Here is a 27,425-nt window from a genome sequence, read left to right on the forward strand (position 1 = left end):
CTGTGCCTAGAATCACTCTGTGCGTTTACTCGGGCCTCAAATTCTCTATAGAGTAAGTTACTCTGCTGTTGCAGATTTTATACCTGCGTTCATCCAGCATGGTGCATGAAAGCTCTTGGGAATGGTGTTCTTGTATTGTTTGTGCTACTGTTGCTGTGCAAACAGGACATAGTGTAGTTCAACTGAGATCACTATTAAGCTGAGAGTGTATGGTAGCAACAGCTTCTGTTTTCCCTGTGTTCATCATAGGTATCATTTATCAGTAAGTGAAGTTATATTCTACTTTAATCAGAATCACTTCAAATTTCAGTCCAACTATTCAAGTTAGATTTTGAAGACAGTTGCTGGTGGCAATTGTGAGAAAAACCTGGTCTGTGGATTTGTAGGTGTCTAAGTGAAGGCTTTCCCGGATGCTTTATCACCTTGTAAATGGTTGACCGGGGTACCAGCTGAGGAGAATTTAAGGACTGAATTCTGCTGTGATGTGGAAAGAAACTGCCTTACTAGAATTATAAATCCTTTGTGCAGACACTTTTTCTTTTTTTTTTTTTTTTTTAAAAAAAAAAAAAGTGTGGATGTGCGTTCTGTTGGGACATAACCACATTAACGTTTTGTAAATGCCACTGACTACAACCAATAGTTGTATCAATAATTGTATAAATACCTATCATTATATACCTTGCAAATATTTTGCCTCGAAGTTCAAGGGAACACTTATGGTACAAGAGCCAAGCTTACACTGGCATGCAGATCAAAGGACGCAGAGTCACCCCCCAGGTGTTTCAGAAATGACTGCAGGAGTCTGTAAATCTGATGACGCCTGTCTGTGTTCACCAGGGAGAAGAATGAATACATTCTCTGTGAGTTTTAGCATTTAATGCAGGAAGATTGAAGAATACCTTCTTAATTTCTATAAGATGTGAAGTGTTAATGTCATTACTATTTAAATACAAATACGTTCTTCTAATCTACCTATGATTGAAATATGAAGTATTGCCGCTCTTTTTCTTGTAGATAAAATTGCTCTTCTAATAGGTCCCTTTCAGAAGAGCAGACTTGGATAAAAACTTGGGGCTTGCTCCTTTTTTCTTTCCTGAGGGACCTTTGCATGCTTTCCAGAGAATAATGAAAAAAGTAGAATTAAAACAACTATTTATCATTTCAAATAACTTTAAAAAACAATATAAGGTGATTTTAATACAACTAAAATAATTAAGATAGCTTTAAAAAAAATAACCTGATTGTCACCCTCTGATCTAAATCTTCCCTTACCTATCAACAGGTATGTGTTTATAACCGTTTTTCTTAATTCAGAGCTGAGAGTGCCACATCTCCCTGATTCAACCTTTGACACAGGCATTGATCGTGACTGGATTGTATTCGGATAGCTTGATAATAGGGGTGTTGGAAGAAATTAGAGGGTCGACATCAGTATTAGGTTCTCCAGCATGGCCAAAATAAGTAATAAATAGGACATGCACTCAATTAGGTAATCCCTGGAAAGCAGAACTCGCCTCATGCAATAATAATGTGGTCATGAAAGTTTTATTTTTGAGACAAACATTCATTGTCATTAATCATAGGGCAGGGTGTTAACAAGAAGGAAAATACCATCTCTGCCACTACAAGCTCTGCCCATGGTGAAGTATGAGATGGGTGAACTGGAGAGGCAGAAGAAAGGCTGAGATGGCACTGCAGCATATTTCTCAGGCACCCGTCTGTCCACAGCCGGACAGCGATGAGCTGAGTCATGGGCAAGGTCTGGAGAAGGCTTGGGATGAGGAAATGAGACAATTTTGTCAATGCTGACACCTCTTCCTTGACTGAAACCACTACCAAGGAAGAGATTGATGCATATGACTAGTTTAGAGCATCTGTCTAATCCCATTGACATCAGTGGTACTACTTAAGCACATAAAAATAGACATTGCTTTTGGGTAACTTTCTGAAACGCATTAAACTTCTTGTGTAAAAGACATTCCATAAGGTAAATCAGCTTCTAACTTCTGCTGTCCTGCTCTTGTCTGAATGTTTACATACAAAAGCTTCTGACCTTCTCCCTGATCTCTTCAGCTGACTGTGTGTGATCCAAGGGAATTGTATATTAAAAGCTTCACCATTCAGCAAAGAAGTCCACAAATAAAAGAGTACTTGCATCAGGACTAAATCCCAATGTATCCAGTATAGTACCTTTTAACCTTGCTATAAAACCTTGCTGGGCTTCGTTTAACCAGCAAACTACTGACATGCAGCAATACAAAGACTACAAGGAAAATGCTTCTGGATCTAAACCTTCAGGAAAATGGTGGTTGCTTGGGGAGCAGTACTGCTTGTTGCAAAAAAATACCCTGTGCTTCAAGAATGCACATTTTCAGAAAGGATGGAATAGTTGAAGATACAAAGTTGTGACAGAGGAAGTGATTGAAAAGAAGAAATGCAAAGAAAAATGCACCTGGGATGCATGGTGAGAGTTTAAAAGCAATGGAAGAGACTTGAGAAATAATTCTACTCAAAAAAATGGTTATTTATGATAGATGTGTTATTTGGCTATGGCAATTGCACTGCCCTCCGTGGAAAAAAAGTAGTAAACCCAGTGTCTGCATGCTATTTTCCTTCATGCTGGACAAACTAGAGAAGCCTAACTCTCGGAGCAGGGTGGTTATTCCCTTTACATCAAAGATGACCCACATAGTAGTCAAGAAATATTAGACAGCTTTCATGGACAGATTTAAAGGGGAAATCTCCAAGAAATGTACTCTAAGAAACATATTCTAAGAATGGTTTTAAACTAAAGGGGGGTCAATTCAGGAAGAAATTCTTCCCTGTGAGGGTGGTGAGGCCCTGGCACAGGTTGCCCAGAGCAGCTGTGGCTGCCCCCTCCCTGGAAGGGTTCAAGGCCAGGTTGGACGGGGCTTTGGGCAACCTGGGCTAGTGGAAGGTGTCCCTGCCCGGGGCAGGAGGGTGGGACTGGATGGGCTTTAAGGTCCCTTCCAACCCAAACCATTCTATGATAACTGATGAGCTCATAGGATCATAACATAAAATAACTAAGATTGTAGGAGGCTTTGAAGTGTCTCCTGCTCAAAGCAGGGCTGGTTTCTCAGCTTGGAGCCTTGTCCACTCAAAGTCTGCATATCTCCACAGGTGGAGATCCCGCGCTCTGGGTACGTGTTCCAGTGCTGCACCACCCTCATAAGGAACTTTGTCCCCCCCTTATACACAGTTCAGATGCAGGTGGATTTGAGTTGCACTTAGAGAAATGGTGATGCCATTGTTCAGAGCAGAGCTATGGTAATCAAGGAAGATTTGTGGACTGTTCAGAAAATGTAAGTGTGACTGTGGTGGTGTTCTAGCTGTGGGTGTAAGGACTCTGGTGTGTTCCTGAACAGAACTGAGCACGGACAGGTACTCAAGAAAAGCTAAGGCATGAAATAAAATGCAAATAGCAAGTGAATGAAGAAATACAAAAATAATTTTACAGTTATATAAGGGATAAGAAAAGATTGAGTAACGATTGGTTGAATATTCAGTAAAGCAGGAGAGCTGTTAAGAAAATGTATTTTTATTTTCACATAACATAAAGCAGACTGCAACCAGTTGAGTATCATAGTTAATTCCTCTAACAAAGGGGTAGATACCTCTGTCTCTAACAGCGAAGAAGTTGGTTAGAAAGTGCATAAAAATGAAAAATGTTTTAAAATGGGCTGGACCTCATGGACTTTTTTGTAGAGTACTTACAACATTCCAGATGGTGAGGAGGTCTGATGTAACATAAATAACGAAACCCCTGATGGTGGCCAGCTTGCCAGAAAACCAGTGAAAGGTAAGTGTACTTCTGTCTTTAAAATGGAAGAAAAAAAAAAAAAAAAAAATACAGGCCGGGTATTTGGGCTTCAAGTCCCAGAACGATATTGGAACAAAAAGTAAAAACCGATCTTGTAAGCACTGAAAAGATGCTAAAGAGGAGAGTTACAGTTAACCTGTGTGAAGCTTTGTCAGTCCAATTTAATTCCCCTGTATGATGGTGTTATAGATAGAAAGGAATCAAAGTCATGTAAATTGAGTTAAAAAAAGAAATAAACTGGGCACTCTTCTCTATGACAGCCTTGTAAACAGTTTTGGAATGTCATCTAGAACAAATCCTGTAGAACGGGTGCAGAGCTTTATTCAGTGTGTTGTTATTGAAGATTTAATGTCAAAATGGAAGGATTTGTCAAGCAGAACCAAGCAGTCTGTGTTGTCAGTGTACTGATGATATTTTTACTGAAAATCTGGTTTTTGGCAGCGTCTCTTGAGGCTTTGGTAAATCAGGCTTAGAGTTTCACGATCATGACTTTGTGAATGAAAAAAATAATGAATACTCTTAAGGGGTTAAAAAACAATCCCGTGCTCAGTGACAGCATAGGAAAATGCTGCTCAGGTGCAGTTCTGTGAAGGATTTTGGGATTACTGGTAAGCACAAGTGGATCTGGGATCCACAATGCCCGGCTGTTTTGAACTAAACCAAAATCCATAACGGGATGTACAAAGGCAGTGCTAGGCAGCAGCGTGTCCCAAGTAATCCTTGTCATCTGCCCTGATAAGGCAGCAGCCGCAGGGCTGTGCCTGGGTTTGGTCCTTGCTCTTCACATTTCTGCAGACAGCTGGAGCGGGTCCGGCTGAGAGCGGTGGGAATGATCAGCGGGTCAGAACTGAGTTAGGGGTGGTCGGGCCAGAGAAGAGGAGATGAGCGGAGACAGTGGTCTTCAAACCTCTCCAGGCATCCTGCCAAAATGGAAGGGCTCCACGTGTCTTTCCTCTACGGGGTACATAGGGTTAAGTTACGGAAGGAATTCTAGAATTTAGGAATTTGGTTTAGATCAGCTGCGTAGGAGAAGGTTTAATGTTAAGAGCAGGGAAGCACTGAAAAATGTGTAGGAACCTTTATAAGCTTTTCTGGAAGCCTTTAATACCAAGCCAGGCAAGCGCTTTTGCCTTTTTGTTATTGTCTGTTCACAAATAAGTTTTTCCTAAAATTCTGAAAAGCTACTTTTTAAAAAAAAAACTAATCCAGCACCTCTGTTCTCTTCTTAACTCAGCGTAATACTTCGATTTGCCTTTGTAATCTAGTAATTTGCTGTGTCCTCCATGACTCTATCAATTAACATTGCCAGGCATATGTAACTGTTTTTGTGGGAACAATGCTCCTTTACAGTAGGAGTGCTTTTGGGAGCTAGTGATCTGGTGATGCTTAGCACGGAATCAGGTGGTCTTACCTATCACATTTAGATGTGGTAGGAAAAAGACCTTGTTGTCAGAGTTATTTGTGTGTGAAATTTTAACATTGATTTTTTTTTTTTTTTTCCTATGAATCAACGTTAGATGGGGAGGAAAAAAAACTCGGGACTTTTTTTTAGTTTTCTGCAAAAACTAAATATACTAAGAAAAAAAAATGGTGTCAGCTTTTAAACTTTTGTGCAGTGTCACGTGGGAAAAAATAAATTCTGTAGGGAGATGCAGAAATCTTTTTCTTGACAAAACCTGCCTTTTATGCAAAAAAAAATCTAGTACTTAAGTCTTATTTCAATATTCCTTTTAATGCCTCAGGCCTTGCTAGTTATAGCAATTCGAAGAATTTAACTGATTTCTTGGAGGAAAACCAAGCACCGTTTGTTTCAGTGTCTGTAAACGATGGTTAAATCCATTCGGCATCCTTTTACTTTCAACTTAAGAGTTTAGATGAGCAATTTTGGAGCTCAAAGATATAGTTTTCAAGTGCCAGGAAAGATTTTTCTGTATTTTAAAACCGCATGGGTATGAATTGTTATTTTAAACACATTTCCCTGATGTTTGGAGTGTGAAGAAAACATACTTACGGAAAAGCTGTCTGTTGGCTTTTTGAAGAGGAGACTAGTATCATGCCTGGTGACGCTTTATTAGTTTTCATTCAAATGCAGGTTCCTTCAATACTTTCATCATTCTCTCTATAAATTCAAAGCTTTATTATCTCATCATATATAGATTTCCCTTTATTTTAAGCCTGTGATATGTTGTGGTTCCTGAGTAGATAAATAACTCATTGGTACTGTAGATGTTTCAGTTCATCTAATTTTTAGTGACCTTTCAGAGTATCTCGGGCAATCCACTCATGTCAAGATAATTAGGGCAAGTCACAGCATCCAAAAAAGGGGTCGCTAGTGTGAGGACAGAGATCAATTATTGCTTGTCTGTGTGGTGCCGAGGAGATGCTGGTCCTGAGTATTGGCAGACACCATTAAGATGAGCTCCTAGGAACTTGCAGTTAAGTGATGAGATAAATACTCCATGACAGTATGCCAAGGTGGGGGGCAATCTGGGCAAGGGTCCTCTTTCCCATTAGGTAAACAGGTGACAATATGCTGGGACATTAAACCCAGTTTGGGCACTTTCTCCTCGGACTGTAGAAGGATTGTCCTCCTAGTGTAAAAGGATTGCACAGATTTGCTGACCAAAATACATCTAAAAGCCTTTCTTAAAATAAACACCACCTTCCACATGTCTCGCTGGCTAAAGACAAAATAAAAAGACATTTATTGTCTGTCTCTTTGAAAAGTACAAGATGAACCACGGAAACAAGCTGCACGCCTGAAAGTCCTTCCAAAAAATGTGCCTTCGTTTCAGAAATGAACAGGAGCAGAGACGGTGGTTTGGAAGCCAGGCGGAAGCTTTTGTATCATTGTCACAGGGCTGCCAAGTGGAGCTGATGCAGTTGTATTTCTCTTATAATTATCATCTCCAAATAGTGATTACTGCATATTAATTACTTAATCCTTCTTTAAGGTCTGGCAGTGGAGCCTGCATGGAGTTCATTATCGGCATACGGTAGAGAACGTTCATAGAATCACAGAATGGTTTGGGTTGGAAGGGACTTCAAACATCATCCAGTCCCACCCCCCTGCCCCAGGCAGGGACACCTTCCACTAGCCCAGGTTGCCCAAAGCCCCGTCCAACCTGGCCTTGAACCCTTCCAGGGAGGGGGCAGCCACAGCTGCTCTGGGCAACCTGTGCCAGGGCCTCACCACCCTCACAGGGAAGAATTTCTTCCTTACATCTAATCTAAATCTCCCCTCTTTCAGCTTAAAACTGTTACCCCTCGTCCTATCCCTACACCCCCTGATCAAGAGTCCCCCCCCACCTTTCCTGTAGCCCCTTTAAGTCCGGGAAGGCCGCTATAAGGTACTGGTATTTGTTCTGTTTTTCAGAGAAGCATCAGCCATATGGCTCCAGCAATCAGTTACCAATAGTCATGGAGCTGCTAATCATGACAGCGGTAAAAATGAACCTGTCATGTCTTTGTAATTCTAGTACATACAGCTGGCCCCTTACATACATTACAAAAAAAAAGTGGAGTGCGTAAAGTGTTGTTTCTGAGCTGTTCCTTGAGGACAGCAATGTGTTGAAGGAGACACTGTTTGCTCATTTAATCCTGTAAGAATCCGCCTCGTGCCTCTGGCAGCTGCTGTGCTCCCCAGTTTGCAGGATCTCATCGTGCAGGGAAGTGTAAGCAAGGCTGCTTCATGGGGGGCTGGGGAACGTTTAATTTGCTTTGCTTTGCTCCAGATGGGACAATGATGTATTCTAGGTTTCAGGTTGGGGATAGGCCTTAAAGTGCAAAGCAGGACTTGATAGGAAATAATTTCTTCTTATGTACAGCTTGTGCAATAATACTAATTACCCTGTTCAGAAATGAAATCACATTGGTTCAAAGATGCACTGAGTTTTGTTACTAACAAAACTTGGGCAGCCTTTCTGTGTTTTTGCGAAGACTTTGTAAGTTTGTTTGTAGGTATCTGCTGCTGCACCTGCAGCTAAAACTTTAAACCATCTTCAAAACAGAGGGAGGAACCAAGCAGAAGGGCCAGTAGCTTTAAAAGGGGAGATGAGTTTCACAAAGCTGTTCCTAAACATCAGTTACTTAGCCAACGCACGGGGAGTTCAGATGTCACCTGACATCTGGGTACCTTTTTTCTCTTGATCCTTGTCCTTGATCATCCCATCACATAAAGATAATGGTGTCCTCCTGGTCCTACTGCTTTTCATCCTGGCCACCTTTTCCTTGAGCTGATTCAAGGAGATCCTGCTAGCACTCAGGTCACGGTGTATCTCTTCCACATTTTATTTTTCAGGAGCCAAACGCCCTGTGAACCCAATGCAAGACTTAGAGGCTTCAAGAGTTGAGATTCCTACCGTGTGCAAGGCAGAAACAGCCATTCCTCCACCTTGGTAACAGGACACTGAAGCTACTGCGGTTCCCTAGCCTTGGTCCCTCTGACTTTTTTTCAACCCCTGCTTTCAAAATCCCAACTAAAAGTCCCTTTTGCTCCCTTGCTGGTGTTTTTGTGCCCTGAGAAGTGAGTAAACACAGCATACTTCAGCTGATCAATGCCCTCAGACTCTGCAGCATGTTATCTGCTTTGTTTACTGCCAAAAATAAGCATATCTCCTAATTCACTCCTGTTAGCCACTCGGGGGTAAAGTGGTTGTGGGAGAGCCCGCTGGACTCTGTTCTAGCTCCTCTGTCGTTAGCAGAAATGACTTTTAAATTCAAAATCCTGTGATTGCTAATAAGAGTTAGTGTGAACTCTCTGTTCAGGAAATTGTTAAAAAAATAGCAAATTTACTGGTAAATATAGAAAATACGATCTTAAGCCTCTGAGATGTGATGTATGTGCAACTCATCGTTTTTGCAGACACTTCAGATTCATGTTGCAAAAAGGGAGAGATATGCTTAGGTTACGATAGGGAGAAATACACTTAGGTTTATTAACTTGCCATTTATTTGCCATTGTATCAACTCTTGTCTGGGAGGTTATAAATAAACCTACTATTGATCTGATGCCTTTGGAAAAGAATTCCTGTCTAGTGTGCAACGCTGATAAGTTGGCAGTTGCCTGTTCCCGAGTCCCTGCGGTCACATTTGTCGCTTGGCTTTGGGATGGACTCTTGAGGAGCACTTTTGACCCACCCTGTTGCCGCAGCCTGTCCCCCACACCAAACACACCTCTGGTGGTTTTTTGTTTCTTCCCTTGTTGCTGGACCCTCCCAGCAAGTCCCTAAAACGATGCCCTTTCGCTTCTCTCCTGCAGGAAACTTAATCTCCCTGGTAAATGACACCCAGAGCTATTTTGGAGCTGGGCTGCAGAGGGAAAGCAAAGCACGTCAGTAATTTGACTGGAAGAGGACAACCCAGAGGAGGGGTGGGGAGGGGGGGTGGCACAGCCTAACCCCGAGCAGCTAAGCCACTGCCGGGGGACTTGGGGGGACCTTCTGCTGCACGTCCCTGACCTCGCTGGGGTTTCTGTTTTATTTTCCTGGAGGGGAAAGGAGGGGGGAACCAAAACCAACATGGTCTCCCCATGTCCTCTGTTCCTCTTTCCCCCCTTCCCCTTTCTGTCATCTCAGTAGGAACCGCATTTTTCTCACCCTGCCCAGAGCCTTTTTTCTCCTGAAACTCTGACAAGACTCCAGGTAAGACCTAAACCTTCATCTAAACAGAACTGGACTTGGGGACACTGGTTTACAGCGGGAAGTGAAGAACGTTTGTAGCTGAGGGAGGGATGAGGTTATTTCTATGTCAGTGTTGCTATGCTGGAGTATGTCTTGCTTTATGAAACGTATTTGAAGATGAAGGTGCATCTAGTAAATCCATCCTTCTTCTGGTCTGAACTGAATGTGGATTGCTTTGCTTAATTACTTCTGGCACGTTATCAGAAGAGCAAAGATCAACCTCCAAAGGAGAGCAGAAAAGAGGGGAAAATCGGGTTTAAAGCTGTTGATTCTGCTTAACACATTTTGTCCCCAGATTGGAGATAGCAGTGTGCATGGAGAGCCTGGAAAAAAATATGGTTCCTGTGGAGAGGCAGCAGCAAGGAGTGTTTTAAAAAGTTTTATTTCCAGGGCATAATCTCAATGCTGCTTTTCTCTTCAGCAAGGACTTTTTTTCCTCTGAGCTTCTCTCCAGCATCAATACCGATTCGCACTGCAACCCCCCACCCTACTCGCATTTCTACAAATGGCTCTGATGAGAGATGGAGAGAGATGGAGCTCGACAGCTGAGGCTATTTTCGGCCTTACAGCTCAATGGGGTGGAGTGTCTGTAATGACAATGACGTCCACTTGTTAAAATACAAGGGCTTAGGTTGGAGCCTCGCTGCTAATTGTCACCAAGGGGATTCTTTGTCCCTATGGGAGTTGTGATCCTGCAACACCCTCGCGTAGGAAATCACATGTGCTAAAACTGGAGGCAGTGGTTCTAGCTTAATATAAGCAAGTTTATTTTTCTGTTAATGCAAAGGATTTAAGGGTTGGGATTATTTGGTTTAGTGCTGGTTTTATTCGTGCAAGGGAGAGAAAGGTACATGAACTTATGCATGTGTGCATGCGGAGAGGAAACATGCCTTAGTGCAGCTGTAACGTAGCGCTGCCAACTTCAGACATGTAAAAGTTTAGTCCTCTAAACCATGAGATCAATAAAGTAAAATAAACCACTGTTTCTCTGACCGTTTAGAGCTCACTTGGCTCAAACTGTCTTTGTCATCTGAGCAGACACGGGGGTGTCCCTACAGCTGGGATTCTGCCATAGCTGCTTCTCCCCAGGGGCTGTGTGTAAAGCAGAATGCAGTTGGGTGAAATCTGTGATGAAATTACAAGAATTTACTTTGCTCCGTTTCTCTTCCCAGGGTGGCAAACCCAGAATTTTTGTCTTTTCCCTCCATTTGTCTCCTGCCTTCCTCTCACCCCCATGAAGCAGGAATGTGCATTGCTGTATGCATGAGACCTCCCTTGCGCTGTAGCCTTTTCTAGCACATTGTCAGAGCAGCCTCGGTGCCTTTAGGCTCAGAAAAATAAAAGGAAAAGATGCTGCTATGGAGTCTTGAGAGGCTGATCTGAGCGGTTTTAGTCCTCTGGAAGTTTCTCAGATTGTTTTGTAGCTCCATCGAGAGGGGAATCTGAAGTGAAGCCCCTGTGCTGCATCAAAGACCAAGTAGGATGAAGTCCCTTGCATGGAGCTTCTTGAAGCTATTGATGTGTTGATGGAACGCGATCTCTGGCCATAGGGTTAAATGAGGGATGAGCTTTGTAAGCAATAGGTCTGTCTCTATATCAAAGAGGAAAGATAATACGTGCTTTAACCATATAAATCATCTAAGTGGCTTCAATCTCCCATGTTTCACATTAAGTGTATGCTTACTTACAGGACTGGAAGGTGATCTGATTGCCTTGCCCAGTAACGTGCACAAACCATGTGATTTGTTCTTGTTTCTTGTTGGAATTTTCTAATGGTTTGTTTGACTCTTTTGTTTGCTACCAGTCATTGGAAATATTCAGGCTGTTGATAAAGGATTAATACTGGGAACATGAGGTGATGCAGGTCCCTAACTAGACAGTTGGTGCATATTTAGTGTAACCCTGAAGGTCAGAAATGTAAGATTGTCTTGCCTTGAGCTTAGCCTTCTTTTTGCTGAGGGCTGCTCACCAAGTTTGACACCATGTTAGCCACTGACCTGCTCTGAAATCTCCCTTCACATCTGTGGATTTTGGTTTACTGTGGAGGTGATAGATGACAGGGAATGCAAATGAGCCGTACTCTGCATTGAGTTAGAAGCTTATTGCAATAGGCTTAGTTTATTGCAGATACTCTGTGTCCGACATCTCCTACAGCACATGGAGACTGATCCTCCAAACCACCACGAAAGCTCTTCCATCTGCTCATCAAATGGCCTTTGAACATGTCAAACTCTGTTGTCCCTCACTGGCGTGGAATTCAGAATAGCTCGAGCTAAGCTCTGAGTCCAGCTCCTCAGTGACAGGTACCATTCCTGCTCTGATGAAACGGGCACCGGATAAATTCTGCCATCTCGGACTAGTGCATTGGTGCAAATCTCTACTTACGCCTGATTTAGAGGCGTAATGGGTATGTAGCAGTGGGTGTGCTGGTGTGCATTTCACCCCTAAAGCACCCTGTCTGCTGTAATGGCTTGTAGGAGTCCATCCATGCCCATCTGATGACACTAAGCTTGCAGCTGACACTGAATACTTGTGCTATTTCAAAGTTGTCCGTTCCCTGGGAGGTTGTTACAAGTAATAGGGCAGCTGCGTTACTGCTGTTTTCCCTCAGCAGAAGTTTAACATCAAAGGAAATCCACACTTCCCATTTTATGACCGATCAACTTCCCTTCCCACCCACAGATGACATTTCTTGATGTTTTTAGGTGGAACACACACGCAGATATGTCATGTAAACTACAGTAATACTAGTGCTGCCTTGATTTTTATCTAGAGCTTCTGTTTTATTGGTATTTTTTGAAAGCTGAGGATCCAGAGATGGGAGGTTTCCTGTGAGTCTTACCTTTCCCATCAGGAGAGGAAGGAGTGCAAGGTTTAGTAGTTGGCATTGTGAAGAAAATCCTGGAAATATGATCTCTAACAGCAAGAAGAAGACTCCAGATCAACAGTTTGCTGCTTTGGTGAGGAAAGGATAAAAGAGGATTGAGAAAATGATCAAGCAGGCTTGGGTTGGAGTCTTAATGTAGTGTCGGAGGGAACCTCCGTGCTCCTGATGTGTATTAAGACTTCAGGGGTCTCCTAGGTTTAGGTGTGTCCTCACCTGGGCTTTACATCCTCAAAGTCTCTGGTTAACATAGAATCCTAGAATGGTTTGAGTTGGGAGGGACCTTAAAGATCATCCAGTCCCACCCCCCTGCCACGGGCAGGGACACCTTCCACTAGCCCAGGTTGCCCAAAGCCCTGTCCAACCTGGCCTTGAACCCTTCCAGGGAGGGGGCAGCCACAGCTGCTCTGGGCAACCTGTGCCAGGGCCTCACCACCCTCACAGGGAAGAATTTCTTCCTCATATCTAATCTAAATCTCCCCTCTTTCAGTCTAAAACCGTTACCCCTCATCCCATCCCTACACCCCTGATCAAGAGTCCCTCCCCACCTTTCCTGTAGCCCCTCTAAGTTCCTGAAGGCTGCTATAAGGTCTCCCCGGAGCCTTCTCTTCTCCAGCTGAACACCCCCAACTCTCTCAGCCTGTCCTCACAGGGGAGGTGCTCCAGCCCCCCGAGCATCTTCGTGGCCTCCTCTGGCCCCGCTTGAGCAGGTCCGTGTCCTTCTGATGTTGGTGCCCCCAGAGCTGGACCCAGCACTGCAGGGGGGTCTCACAAGAGCGAAGTAGAGGGGTAGGTGGATTGCAGAGTGCTTTTTGCTCTTTGCCCAGGGTCATGGTGGACAGGATTCCCTTTCTAACCCCTGAATTGAAAGGCTTGGACAGAGAATAACCTGCCACCCCTGTCCTCTCTCACACCAAAAAGCATCATCACAGGCCGCTGACTTCTTGGGGGACAATATGAGATTGTTGAAGGCTTTCCAGATGCAGCTCAGCATTGATAAAGCAACATGAAACCAACCTATCAGCATGGCACAGTGAATCACAGGAGGTCAAGAGAGTGATGGCACCTCCATCAGGACTCTCCATCTCCCCATAACTCTCCTGATGAACACCACCTCAGATTGTTCCCACTGCAGGGCACTTGCTTGCTTGTCTGTGGGGAAGCCGCAGAGTCTGAAAGCAGAGGGGACAGGAGTGGGCAGGAGGCCTTGACTGGCTGCATGGCCATTTGTTGGTTCCTGGGTAGTGGTTTGATTTATTTGCATTATCTGGCAGGTCTGTGCACTTGTGCCTCTTTCCCCCAAACATAAAACAGCGAAAAATTGAATGAATAAAGACATAAATAAAATTACAAGAGCTGCTACTTTGCCTTTGGTGTGCTCAGAAATACCCAGATGGGAATGTGATCTCTGCTGCAAATGATAATCACAGAGGGATTAGAAAGAGAAATATGATACTGGTAGATGTCTGAGATTAATTGGAAAGGGCATCTGCATTGACATATTCATGCTTTGTTGTCAGTCCGATCACTTCCAAAGGAGGTGTCCTGGCACTTGCAGAGTTATTATTTTTTAAGAAGTTTGAATGTGCATATGAAGAATCTGAATTAGTGTAACTGCTTACTAAATTGATGAACATGTTACACAGCAGAAATACTAAATCTGTCCTTTCAGTGTGTTCACAAGGCTATCCTCACCCTCTTACTCCTAAATCTATTTATCAGCCTAATCTAACGTGATGCATTTTATCCCATTTAAATTTACAAAATGTAGGTTGGCTAGTGCAGCCTGTCTAAACTGTTTGATCTGTCTGAATGTTAGATACTTAGAGCAGCTTCATCCTTGCTGCAGGTTAAGATTTCATGCCTGTTACTGGATTTCATGCTCTCAACACCCGTAAGGCAAGATTTTTACCCCCTTTTTCAGACTGGGATGAAGATACAAGAGTTTGGGTGAGTTTCTCATGATTATAACAGTAAGTCAGTGGCAGAGCAAGGAATAAACCCTGTTTTGCTTTCCTGCCATGTTAGAAATTATTCTAAAATAGTACTGATGAGCACACACTGTTTTCACTCATCCCTGGATTTTCTTCTGGTATCCCTGCCATTCATAACGGCACAAGACCAGTTGAGTGTGAGGTCATGTGACGAAGGCTGATGGAGAGCAGGGTGCGGTGTAGATTACAGCACGGGACGTGGGGTATTCACCTTGCACTAGGAGATCTGTGGACACAGTGGCTTGTACCTGTTGGAGAGAAGTGAGTTGCAAACACTGGGTGAGCGTTTGGGAGCAATGGGAGAGGGAGGCTGGACCTTGAGGCTATAGCCACTGGAAAGAAGCATCTTGATGGATTTGCTACACCAGTCTGGTTCAGGAGCGAGAGCAACAGGCACCTGATACAGCAGCTTCCCTGTGTTCTAAATGTTTTTGACTATCAGAGACACCAGCGAGCAGCTGGAGCTTGTCTGAGCACTGTTTAGCACAGGAGGGCAGGGGAGGAGGATGCCCAAGAGCTTTAGGAAATGGGCAGCATTCCTGCTCTCACCTGTGTGAGAGCCAGACTTGGAGAGCACCCACCGTGCTCCCGCAGAGAAGAGCTCTTCTCCAGGCGTGGATATGTCTCCTGGGGGGCAGGCGAGGAATACAGCATGCAGGTGGTTTGAAGGAAAGCACTGTTTGCTGAGAGGTCACTGTCTGGCTCCCAAGCAGGCACCTCCTGTGTCAGTAGCCATCTCTGTGCTCCGGGCACTTCTCCATTTTATACAGAGCTCACTTTGAAGAGGTGAAGCAACTTTGCGTTTTGCTCTTTTTGATGCTATGGGTTTGAAGCTGGAAATGAGTCAGAAACAACTGTCAGAAACAACTAGGGATCTAGGAAGGACGAGATACAGCAATGTCTTCCGAAGATGGATCCAAGCACTTTGATAACACGGTGCAGCCTGAAATTTAAGCTAGTGGCTGGAAAAGATTAGGACATGAACTCCGAGCTTGTGTTTTGATTGTTAATTCTTGGTTGATGTAGTGAAGGCTACTGCTGGGTTCTCCAGAGGTGAACTTGAATCCCAGCATCCCCCCCCCCTGCCAACCACTGAAATGGTCCCTCCCCAAATTAGCAGAAGGCTCTGACTGTCAATCACTTGACTTCAGTGGAAATTTCCACTGACTTCAGTGTACTTTGGCTCAAGCCTAAGGCTTGTATCTGCGTCTTCTAACCACTCATGCAGCATCTCTGCTTGCAAGTGCTTATGGAAAATAAATTTTAAAGCTCAAGTGAGAACAGAGGTTGAAGGTAATAAGAGGGACTAAAGAAGTGTAAACTACTTCACAGTTTTCTAGACCAATTAGAGACCAAGAGAAAAATAATTCTGTATATTCATTGCAACTAATATTGAAGGTGACCACTCTATGGGAAGTCAGTCAGTCTTAGCACTACTGACTGCAGGTCAATCCTTCTTTGCATTCTTAGTGTTTACTAACAATGAATTTCTCCCCATTATCATTTTTTTCAGGCTTAAACTTTGAAAACATTTTCTTTAATTTTTCAAGCTTTTTGGTGGAATATTGAATTTTGCTTTATACCAGGAAACAAAAGCAACCAAAATTGAATGAGTTTTGAAAGGATCAATTTCCTCTAAGGGGAAAAGTCCTTGACTGCTTCTTAAGAATTTCATATGTTCTTTAGAGGGGAAGAGACATGATAGGATAGAAATAGTATATTTTTCCTGTTAAATATAGAAAGAAGACTATGTTTCTTTCTGCCTTAGATCTGCGATCCAAATAAAGTTTGAAGGTTAACACAGCTATGCCATTTTCAATGGTAATAATTATTATAATGAAGACCATTTTGTATTTTTGTATTTAGCAATATTTAGTTTTGATGGCAAATGATGTCTTTCAATCCCCAGCAGCGTAAATGAAATGAAAAATTTTAATTTGTTACTGCATGATTTGTTGTATACTCCTGTGCACATCATTATTTGTGAGTCCATCCCTGTCCTGACATGAAGATGAAATGGGAGGGGAGCCAAGACACAGGGAAAATAAGCAATTTCCCTGAGGTCATGCAGCAAGTCTATCCAGCCCCTACTCCCTGGTGCATCAGTGATTTGCGTGTTAACATTAATGCACCACAACAGGAGCTGGAGGAGGATGGAAAAAATAATGAAACCTCTGCTCAAATGATGACTCAAGAAATGAGAGCAGGTTTTAGGCCTGGTCCTACTGATTTCTGCTGGAGGTAGGGGGGGAGATTGTGAGAGCGTCAGCCATTGGGTGAGAGAGTGGGTGGATTTGCGGCCAGCAGGGAAGCTGAACTGCTGTAGGATTAAGAAGGATATTTCTGTCGTGGTGACTGGTTATTATTTCCTTTCTGAGTTACAACACACAGTGTCCAGGTCATTTTGCTTTGTGTGGCACTTTGAAGGTGAAAAAGCACAGATGTCAGAGCAGCACCGCAATCACCCCTGAGTAGAGACCATTCATATAGCTCAGACAGGAGCTGCGTGGGCTTGCTAAGACAGGAGTGTTTGGCATCATGAGGCCAGATATGGTGCATTTGGGTCTTCTGAGTAGACTTGCAGAGAAGCTTGGAGCTGGGATGCTTGCTCTCCTTACAGAGCACTATCGTCAGGTCTAATCCTGCTCCCAGGGAGAGTCAGCTGGTGCATGGTTACTCGTGCTAATGAGGTCAAGACCAGGCTTTTAGCCGTTCTATACTTTTAAAAGTAAGTCCTAGCCAATGTACGGAAAAGGGTTTCTTGGCGGATTAGAAGTAGACTCACTCTAGCAAAAGGGAAAGGACATCCAGGAGTCCATGTAAGGAGCAGTGAAGAAGCAAAATACGTTTGTGGGCTATGTGGACTTTAGGGGGACCCTGAAGGCTGAGATCTCTGTTGTTTTGCTCTCCAGCTGCACAGGGATGGGCAGACTCTGTGTGTGTGAGTGAACATGGCTGTAAAGATTAGTGCCTGTGATTGCTTTTGACTTTGTCAGGTCAAAATTGCACCAGAATTGCCATGAGCTTTAGTTTTGAACACTGCTCTAGCCTCGTCCCCTTGGCTGGTCTGTATCATCAAACACTCTGCATGTTGGTGCACAGCACCCTCTGAGAGCAGCTGGGAGTAAGAAGGCAATGAGACACCTTTTCTGTAAGCCCTAAGCCACGTGGAGCTTTTTTGGAGAAGGCTGGCACTGTCTGGATTTCTGCGTGCATTCCCCATGGCGGTTCTTTCACGTAGCTTTGCGCTCCCACGAACGTGATGCATGTGCCCCAAGTCATACTCGTGCACAAACACCCATCCCTACTGCAGCTATGCCTGGCCCTACACCATCTGGATGAGGCTCTGTGTAAGCCATAGATACTCATTGTCTACCATGGCCATCAAAGTAGCTGTATCTCAGCGGTTGTGTTGAATAGAAGCTGTGAATAAAGAGAAATATCATCAGCAATTTGACAGGCATATCTGTGTGTCCTCCTAAAGGCTGGCACCTATAGGACAAGGGTTTGCCATAAGGTCTGTGTGAATGTGATTCAGAGAACAAGATGTAGGAATGGGTAATGACCAGAGAGAACAAGAGGAGAGATGGAGCGTGTTGTAGAAGCAGAATTTAACAGAAAAAGGGAAAACAAAAAGGAGAAGGAGAAGAATTGAAAAGAGCAAGGGCAGAGATAGAAAAAGAAACATGGAAATGGAGATGAGCATGATGGAGGAGGTATCTTGATGGGTAGGCACATCTCTCGGAATTTAATGTTCCTTTGTTTCTCTATGGCTACAGAACCAGCCCGTATGTTACATAGCATTAGTGCAGGTTGCTTGCCCAGTCTCAAAGCAGAAAAGGACCCTCGTGTCCTTTTTGTATGAACTGTCTGAAGACTTGTGTTTTACCCAGTGACTCCTGTGGGGAAATGAGCTACCTTCATCAGCAGTTTATTGAGCTCAAATCTAAGAAATCTTCAAGACCTAAATTATTCCAAGACCTTCTCACCCATAATGAGAAGGACAGTGAAAACGTGCTTCAGCTAGACTGTTCTAGATAACAAATGTCCTGATAACATGGAAGTGCAGCAATTCTTTGCCTGCACCATCTAATCTGCTCTCTCTTGACATTTTTTTTTTTTCTCACCTTTCAGGAAACCAAGATGGATTACAGCTCCTTCAGTGGAGTCCCCCGGTTCTTGACCCGGCCTAAGGCGTTTATGGTGTCTGTGGGGAAGGATGCCACCTTGAGCTGTCAGATCATTGGAAACCCCATCCCAGTTGTGAGCTGGGAAAAGGATAAACTTCCAGTCCAGTCTGGAGGAAGGTTTAAAACCACAGAAGATGGGGATCTCTATAGATTAACAATCTACGATCTGAGCCTGGAGGACAGTGGCCAATACATCTGCCGGGCCAAGAACACCATTGGGGAAGCTTTTGCAGCTGTCAGCATCAAAGTTGGAGAGGAGACCACAGTAACGGAGTCGGCCCCGTACTTCATCCAGAAACCCTCCTCCATCAAAGTAACGCTGGGAGAAGATGCCATGTTCAAATGCAAAGTTCAGGGCAGCCCTCCCCTCTCAGTGAACTGGGAGAAGGATGGGAGACACCTGCGGAACCGGGCTGATGCTGGCCGCTTCCAGATTGAGTCTGCCGGGGAGTCAAATGCTCTCACCATACAGTGTGCCCGGCTCGGGGACAGCGGCACCTATACCTGCCGGGCAGAGAATCCCATTGGCTCTGCCAGTGCTTCAGCTGCGCTGGTGGTGGAAACACAGGGCTCTTCCAATCCGGGCAGCAGCAGCCACTTCGATACCAGCTGCGGCAAGACGGCATCCTTGTTGTCTCACTTGCAAAAGAGGCGGGAGGAGATCAGGAAGATGGACGTCTCCCATGGGGCTCTTGATTCAACATCTGCCCACTCTTACCCCACGGCTGAAGGGTTGTCTGGCATTGGCTACAGCCTCTCCCGGGATTATGAGAGGGCAGCTGGACTTACCACCAAAGGGGCCCGCAATGTGACTTTTGGGGCATTGACACGCACGTGCAGTGTGACGGAGGGGAAGCACGCCAAGCTGAGCTGCTACGTGACAGGCGAGCCCAAGCCAGAGATTGTGTGGAAGAAGGACAACGAGGTCATTGTGGAAGGGCGGCGACATGTCATCTATGAGGATGATCAGGAGAACTTTGTTCTGAAGATCCTCTTCTGCAAGCAGATAGACAACGGGCTGTACACCTGCACAGCCTCCAATCTGGCAGGCCAGACGTACAGCTCCGTGCTCGTCACCGTCAAAGGTGGGTGCTGATGTTTCTCACCAGGGTGGACATGCCTACAAGGAAACACAATGCACTTCTGAATTGGGGTGGGAGCATGAAAAAACTTCTGCCACCAAACTGCTGCAAGGGAGTGTGGATTGCACATGAATAAAACCCTCCAGATGTAAAGGGGGTTAAGCACTGGAACAGATGACCTGGGGAGAGAGTCTCATCACTGGGGGGGTTTTAGGAAGGGCAGTAAATGGGCACTAGTCAGGGATGGATAATGTAGAACTGGCTGGTTGTGGGGCATCTGGGATGAACCAGATCTCTAAATCTTCCATTTGTCCTGGTTTTACAGTAATCTAAGAGATCTGTGACCATCCTCTGATCAGTGACTGCTAAACCCCATCTTACCCTCCAGACTTTACAGAATCATCTAAGTTGGAAAAGACCTTGAAGATCACCTAGTCCAACCATTAACGTAACACTGACAGTTCTCAACTAAATCACATCTGGGTTTACATTCACCACAGGGTTTAGTCAAACTGGCACACACGTGCAATTTAAGCAGTAGTAGAAGAAACTCCTCCCTGCAAACTGAGTGTGTCGGGCTGCCTTGGCTCCCTTGGAGGACCTACTCCAACTCTAATTACAGTCCATCTCAGTTTTCCTGTACAGAGTGACCCACCAGCAGCCTTGTTCTTGCTGGACTCTTCAGCCTTTTCCCAGCTTGTGTTGCTAGATAGCCTTGTATGCCCCCAGAACTCTACCAGGTCCAAGGGTGCACCTGTTTGCTGTGGTCAGTGGTGAAAAACTTCCCTTCAGAAGGTCCCTCAACACTGGTGGAGGTCAGACCAAGTTCTTCAGAATGGTGACAAAAACACAACACACATGTTTTCACAAACGAAGCTCTACATTTTCAAGCTGCTCTCCCATTTGGCAAGGTTACAGCAGGCAGTTTGCAAGCCAGGCAGGACCTGTAAATTAACTCTCAGATGTACAAGGTTTTGCCACTTGAGTGGCAAAATAGATGGTTTCTGACCTGCAGCAAAGTAAATTAGAAATCTAAATGAGTAGGAATGGTCTGTGTTTCATACCTGTCTTTAAGACTCTCAGCTTTTATTTGGTTTTCTGGTTTCCCTTTCACACTCACCGTGTTCCCATCAGTGACATGTGATCCGTGGAACTCGCTGGCACTTGTCCCACTCATTGCTATCCCTTGGAGGTGCTGAGTGGTGTTGGGAAGGACATTTGTCCTCTTTCATAAAGCTGTGATTACCTCATGAGTCAGGACTCAGAGCTGAAGACCAGGCCTGGCCCTTGGGTGGGTGTCCACTTTGAGGATGGCTCAAGCTCTGTTACTTGCCCAACACTGTCTTGCAGAGAAAAACACCCTCCCCTCTGCCCATGCTCATTTGATTATTCTCAATGGGTGCAACCTGTTCCAAAGGAGATGGGGAAAGCATGCAAAGAAGCAGGTCTGGGAGCAAGCACTGTGGGAAAACGTTATTGATCAATGTCCACTGTCAAGAGATGTCTGTGAGTCAGGTGCTTAAGTGGAATTGTTTATGGCCTGTTTCTTTGTTATACTATACCATGTTGAGTTTTCTGACGAGGCCAAGGCTGCCATGGAAAATCTACATGCCTTAGATATAATTAGGCCCTGAATAATGACTCTCCTTTGTGTCACCAGCGGTCCTTCTCAGCCCTCCAAAGATAGCTCAGAATGATGTAGCAATGAAGGGAGCTTTTAATTCTGTTGTTTGTGCCATTGGTGATGCCATTAGCTCATTTGCCATCATGTTTAGAGGGGTAGATCTTCTTGCCACACAACCTTCTCTTTGCTCAGTTGTGCAGAAGAGGTTAAATTCTCCAAACAGCCACCCTGGGTAAGCACCGAGCTGCTGCATTTGTCTTTCTGCAGGTAACAGCATATTTATAAATCTGTGATGCTGCATCCACAATGCGTGTCTATAGACACAGGCACCAGGAATGACAAGCTTCATGGGTTTAAGTATGCTCTGGCATTTTGATTCACAGAATTTCAACACAGTAAGAATATTTATGAGTCTTGTAAAAAAAGATGACCTAGCCCAGCATCCTGTCTGTAATGTGGCTCTTTAGCAGGCTCTTGAAGCATAGGACTGGGCACAGGTCAAACCTCTCCCCTAGCTTGCCACCTATATTCCGTCAGTCTAGATCCTAAGCCTAGAGACTCAACACATTTGTAAGCATTTGCTGAACCCATGCCTCAAAGATCCCTGAGCTGAAAAAAAGATTTTTGAGCTGTTCGTAGATGAGATTTAGTGAATCAGACGTAAATCTCAAAGGAGAGGCTACAGGGCGGAGTGCCACTCTCACAATTAAGGAAAACCAAGAGCTGATTACTCCAATTTGGAAATGTGCTGGATTCTAGTGTCTAGAGCAGGGATAAAATCACAAACCATACGATGAAACATGAGATGTAAAAGAAGCCTAAGAGTAAACGTTTATGCTAGGGGAGGTTTAGATTGGATTTTAGGAAAAACTTCTTCACCGAAAGGTTGTCCAGAACTGGAACAGGCTGCCCAGGGAAGGGGTTGAGTCACCATCCCTGGAGGTATTTAAAAGACGTGTAGATGTGGTGCTCAGGGACATGGTTTAGTGGTGGACTCGATGATCTTAAGGGTCTTTTCCAACCCAACCAATTCTATGAGTCTATGATTTTTGCCAAACCAAAGAGCAGGGAGGATGGGAGGGACACTAATCACTGACTTAAATTTCCTGAAGGCTTTGGAGATGTCCCAAGGCCATGTGTAAAGTTAGTGAGAACATCATACAGGTCTCCATGCTTGGACCTGGGCCAAGCCATGTTCATCTGAGTCCCTGAATACAGTAATCAGACACTGTAGGAAAAGGTTAAAGGTTGCAAATAGGTATCCAAATAGGATAGAGGCTGGAAAACCAGACTCGTGCTGAGGCCGCTTTACTCCTCTCTGACTTGAAGTGATTTTGAATGATCGCTGTCATAGTAGTCACATTTGAGATCTGAAAGAGAACTTCAGAAATGTGGAGGTAGAAAGGAAACTCGGAAAGCGCAGTAACTAGGAAGAAGACCAAAGGCATGAGATGGTGGAATCTCCTGTTGGAAGGATTTTCCATATTCTTACTCTCACTGGATCATTTTTATTAAGCAGAGGGAAATCTTGTCTCTGGAATAATAAATGGAGAGCCTGTGAGAAGGCCGGGAAAAAGCAAGAGGAAATGTAGGGAAGTGAGAAGACCAGGTCAGGCAGACAGATATGCCTTGAGAAGGTTAAGGAAACATTGGCTTCTTTGCAGGCTGCACCTATTCTTAGCAACACATGTGTTAGCGGGACCCACTCTTAAAAAAATAACCTCATCTCATTGCTAGTTTGCTTGGTATGGACCTAACAAAAACCCCCTATGACACTGGAGAAATATGTTCTGAAGACAAGCTCCAAACTCGTAGCTGGTCTAAGCTCTTGCAGTTTTCCTGCTAACTCCATGAGCTTCTCTTGCTCCACACACCCTCATGGTTTTGCTTTGCTGTTTCTATCTCACATATTTCCCAGTGGGGAGGCTTTTGTAGGTCTCTTATCTCTTATTTATCTTTCTTTAAAAATGTTACTGCCTTCATTATATGTCTTAATGATTATTTCTGCTTTGGCTAAAAACAGATGAATAGAAAAAACTGTACAGTAAATTTTTTTTTTTTTTTAATTAAAAATCATACTGATACTAGAGATGCATTTAAATAACCTCTCAGGGCACTGAAAATGACCCATGACCTGGGAGTCCAGATGTTACAAGGACAAAGCAGACTCGTTATTCGTATTCACACCACTGAGCACTCATGGAAGTAAATGTTTCTAGATAATGGTTGATTTGGAGTGATCAGTTTCGTACTTTTTGGTTGGGTTCTGTATGAAATGGCATCCACTTCAACTGCTCTTCCAGCTTGCAAGATGTACAGTTCAGGTGCCTCTTGCTTCTGCTCCCCAACTGCAGCCTGTGTCTAAATTATCACTTCCCTGCTGCCTGGGACTCACATGTACATGGACCTCTGGAGACCTGTGCAAAGATGAAAGTGTTTTGTATTGTGGGAGGCACAGTCCAGCTGGGTGAGCGTCCTTAGGAAAGGATGTGGTCAGGAAACCATCAAACCATGGCTTCCAAAAGCACGGTGACAGATCATCTGCTCACCGGTGAATGCCAAACTGAAGTGAAAGAAAGATTTTGTTTTCTTCAACACTCCTGAATGTTTCCACTCCAGTCATTCTGAAACAAACCACCGAGATTTTCTCAAAGAAATAAGATTTCTATAATTGTTTTGAGCAAAATCAGCATACTGCTGTGCAGCTGAGAAAGGGATCAAAAATCACCTTTCTTGCCTAATATGAAATAATTTCTAACCATCCCTGATATTAATAGGAACTAGAGATGGGAATTGGTGGCACTTCTTATCTGAAACAGAGGGTGTCTGGGAGAATTATGTCACATGTAACCTTAGCCGAACACGTTTTCTGCTTATCTTACAAGAACTTTTTCAGATGTTATGAACGTTTTGGATAATAAGTAATGGTTGATAGCTAAATGGCTTTATCTTCCATATTACTCATACTTAACACGAGCTTACATTGAGAATTGCCTTGTGAAAGAGTAATACATGACAAACAGGCATTTAGAAATGAGGAATCAATATTTAAGGAGTCTGTCAGATCAAATATAACATAGTTATGTGCAGCAGCTCTTCCCAGTGTGCCTATAGTAGTTACAACAGAGAATCTTTCTGAATTGTACTGGATGCTGTACAAATAAGTAAGTGAGGATGCCTACGTTAGAGAATTTGCAATGTAAATGTCAAAATCTGACAGACTGCAGGCCAACATGGGGTGAAAGTAAGAGGTCTCTGCTCAACTCACCATGCTGGCCAGTGGGAGAATTTTTCACATTTAACTAGTAAGTGGAAAGTAGACTGAAAGGCTGGTGTAAAGTTTAGTGCTTCCTTCCTCAGAATGAGTCTTCTTCATGTAAATATATGGTCATATACTCAGACTGTGTTGATTAGTCTATTAATAAGGAAGATGAGTCACCTGCTTTCCACAGATCTTTCCTTGAGATCTGGGTTGCTTGTTGATGAGCTGGAGACACTGTTCCCTCCTGGCCGTCTCTCTGACCATCTCTCTGACCTGGGCAGGGGACTGGTTATGGGCCAGATGAATTGTTTGGGATGCCTACTCTAAAGAGACCTGTGGTTCTTCTGTGGTCCCCTGACCAAAATTAACCCTTTCTGTCTGACCAGATACCTGCTAGATGATGTAAAGAGCATGAAGATATAATCAGGATGAGGAGACTGGCGGGGTTTGGAGCATCTCTCATGTCTCCAAAGCAAAAAAGGCAGTGGTCTGGGCGAATCCCAGAATTCAGTTTGTCAGCTGCTGTTTCTCTGAAGCCTCGTCCAGAGTGAGCTAAGACGGGTGTGCACATGTCAGTAGGATGAAAGCAAAGTTGTTTTCAGAGGATATCTGTGACCCCAAGCTGTCAAAGATGGCCTTGCGCTTACTTTCCCTGGCTGAAAAAGCAGTGCTGTTACTGCAACACATACAAAAGACTCAACTATTTCTACGTTTAAGAGCTTTTTCCTAGAGCAGTTTTGTTTTTTATTTTTGCCTTAGATAATGCTTAGTGACTGTAAAGGGAGAGCAGTTAATGATATGGCCAGCTGCTCCAAGTATGGGAATACACTTGTGTGCTTCTCAGGTGCGTCTCATATTTCCTTCTGGCCCTTGGGCATGTCCGTGTGTTCTCAGAGTCAGATCCAGACTCCTTCCTATCTCACAAGCACCCCTGCATCCAGGTCCCGGAGGCTGGCGTCCTTCTGATTAATGCTTTCTTGATCTCATCCTCTCGCTTATTCCCATGGCATGAGAATTGGAACTGCTTCATTCTCCCTGGCAACACGGGGTGCTTCCAGAGGTGATATATAGGATTGCAGGGCAGGAGTCTGAGTTGACTGTTGGTTAAAGAAAAAAGGATAATTAACATGTGTGGTGCGGGCACAGCAGGTCCGTGTAACAGTAGCTGAAGGGTTCTCAAAGCGAGACTTTGACTTGCCTTGAATTAGGGTGTATTCAGGCAAAACATTTTTTAAGAAAATAAACAGGTTGACATGGTGAGCTAGAGTCACCTTCCTGTTCCTAAAGGTAATGTATGAGCTCTCAGTCATGTTTTGAGGGTCTGGTATCTCCATCCAGGCTGTGCTCCGCTAGAAATGGTTGGAGGTGTTTATGTGACAGCTGCAATAGTGGCTGTGCCAGGGGTGGAATGAAAGACTTGCAAAACTGAACACATGAGTTTCTAGGGCTTGAGTTCAGAAAAGAGCAAACCAGATCAAAGACAGCACTGCTCCCATAGCAGCTCCTGTCCAAATGGCGGGGCAGGAGGGGGTAGGTAATGGACTCAGATGCTGAGCAACCAGATCTGAATTTTACAAAGCTGCTGTCTGGGATGTTTGAGGGCCTTGATTTGTGTTTCTCCAGCCTCTAGAGCACTGCGACTCTAAGTGGGATGTGCCACCGTGGCCATGGGCTTATAAATCTAAGACAAGTCTACTGTTTGACTAATGGCATTATTGACTGCTAGTGACCACATGAAATTACCATCCTGGGAGGGAGGGAGGGAGGGAGGGAGTGTGTGTGTGTGTGTGTGTGTGTGTGTTCAGGGAGAGGGAGAAAGGAGTCACAAAAAAAGGCTGGGAGATGGTGCAGTGGTTATGAAAAGATGAAGGTATGTGCCAAGACATGATCTCTCACAAAGCATGAGTGTGATGCATTTGTACTGGCTAATCCAAATCTGTGACATGACTGTGGCACCAGTCCCGTGACTGTGACCACCGGCTGTCCTCTTCAGTCCAACTCCCCTTTCTCCAGTTTAGTGTTGGGGTATCAGGATGATTTCACAGTGCAGCTGTCACTGGAATTAAACATTGCGTTGTTTGTAAAATGTCTTCCCTCACTGCCATGCAGCTGTTTTCCACGTTTGACTTACACACCGGTTTCTCCCTAAGACAGAGCACTGCAACCCCGCTGCTGGAGGAAAGCAGAGGCAGCTGGGAGACCTGGGCTCTTTCTCTAGTTATTTTATTGTCATTGACAAAAGCTGACCAGAGCCTTTGGCGCTGGTGGGGAGAACAGAAAACTCCTCCATCAGTTAGTTCTGTGCTTTCCCCCACCTCCCATTTTTCTGTGCCCTTTCAGATTGCTCCGCTGAGCTCACTTCAGCTGCAAAACCCCTAAAACATCGGTTCTTGCACCAGCTGACCAGCTCAGCTGCTCACACTCACCTAGAATTGCTGCCCTGTGCCCTCTCCCTATGACCAGCTTGTTTGCTATTTACCAACCTGTAGCATCTTTACTTTTAAGGGCTTTCACTCTGACATGACGTGGCTGTTGCTATGTATAGAGTCAGGCTGGGTGGGCCCTGTCCTTCATGCTCTTGGCATCACTAAATGACAAAGTGCAATGCTAGAGAACAAGCAGGCCACGAGAGCAGAATTTAACCTGATGCTTCACCAGCTTGTTCCCGTTGCTTTGGATTAGTGCCAATTCCTCTGTGGTGTTGTGGGGCAGGTACTGCAGTTGAGACTGATACTGCTTCATTTTTAGATAAGTCTTTAAAGTTCTTCTGCTGAGATCTAAGATTTATTTTTTTTTTTTTTTTACGTGAGAGAAGAACACCTACTGTAGTAGGGCTTGATTATGGGTTTGGATAGCAGTTCAGG

At 44.3% G+C, this 27,425-nt stretch overlaps 1 protein-coding gene across 6 annotated transcripts in view; it reads left to right on the plus strand.

Annotated features, from left to right (window-relative positions):
- Positions 1-9,263: 9,263 nt before the first annotated feature.
- OBSCN (obscurin, cytoskeletal calmodulin and titin-interacting RhoGEF) overlaps positions 9,264-27,425 on the plus strand; it is a 195,739-nt gene continuing 177,577 nt past the window's right edge. For all 6 annotated transcript variants that reach the window (XM_074845565.1, XM_074845521.1, XM_074845530.1 and 3 more), the window contains exons 1-2: positions 9,264-9,486; positions 18,538-19,678. In XM_074845565.1, coding sequence (XP_074701666.1) covers positions 18,547-19,678 — 1,132 coding nt within the window. In that variant the 5' untranslated portion in view covers positions 9,264-9,486; positions 18,538-18,546. The remainder of the gene's footprint in view (positions 9,487-18,537; positions 19,679-27,425) is intronic.

Source organism: Strix aluco, chromosome 1 (assembly GCF_031877795.1).
Source record: "Strix aluco isolate bStrAlu1 chromosome 1, bStrAlu1.hap1, whole genome shotgun sequence".
Taxonomy (NCBI): domain Eukaryota; kingdom Metazoa; phylum Chordata; class Aves; order Strigiformes; family Strigidae; genus Strix; species Strix aluco.